Here is a 464-nt window from a genome sequence, read left to right as displayed (position 1 = left end):
CTAGCATGTAATGGAAACGGACAAAAGAATGGAGAAGTGTGATTTGTAGCTAATCTTATACAGAAACTTGTCATGCCTCATTATGATTTTGTGGCTGATTGCAGAGTCCAGGTGCTGCTGAGGCCTCCATCAGAAATCTACCACCTTCAGCCATTGGTGATCCAAGCAACTTGGATGCTATGGGTTTGTTGGCTGCAAACAAAGGCAAGCCAATGGAAGGAATTGTTGAACAGGTTCGCGATGGCAGTACCCTGCGAGTCTATCTGCTCCCTGAATTTCAGTTTGTCCAAGTTTTCGTTGCTGGAATTCAGGTATGTCCCATTAATGCTGTTGGTGTTGCCATGCTGCTATCTGTTAATCATGATAATAACTATTTTTCCTTAATTTAGTCCCCACAAATGGGAAGGAAAGCTGCATCAGAGCCTGTTGTTGAGTCAGAGGTGACAGCAGATAGAACCGATAGT

At 43.8% G+C, this 464-nt stretch overlaps 1 protein-coding gene across 2 annotated transcripts in view; it reads left to right on the top strand.

The window, feature by feature from the left end:
- LOC107630888 (ribonuclease TUDOR 1) overlaps positions 1 to 464 on the top strand; it is a gene marked incomplete in the record, with an annotated part of 7004 nt that overhangs the window by 1931 nt on the left and 4609 nt on the right. For both annotated transcript variants that reach the window (XM_016334167.2, XM_016334168.2), the window contains 2 exon segments: positions 105 to 311; positions 390 to 464. In XM_016334167.2, the coding sequence (XP_016189653.1) occupies positions 105 to 311; positions 390 to 464 (282 nt within the window).

The sequence above is a fragment of the Arachis ipaensis genome, chromosome B03 (genome assembly GCF_000816755.2).
Source record: "Arachis ipaensis cultivar K30076 chromosome B03, Araip1.1, whole genome shotgun sequence".
Lineage (NCBI taxonomy): Eukaryota > Viridiplantae > Streptophyta > Magnoliopsida > Fabales > Fabaceae > Arachis > Arachis ipaensis.
This window is presented reverse-complemented; position numbering and strand designations above follow the sequence as displayed.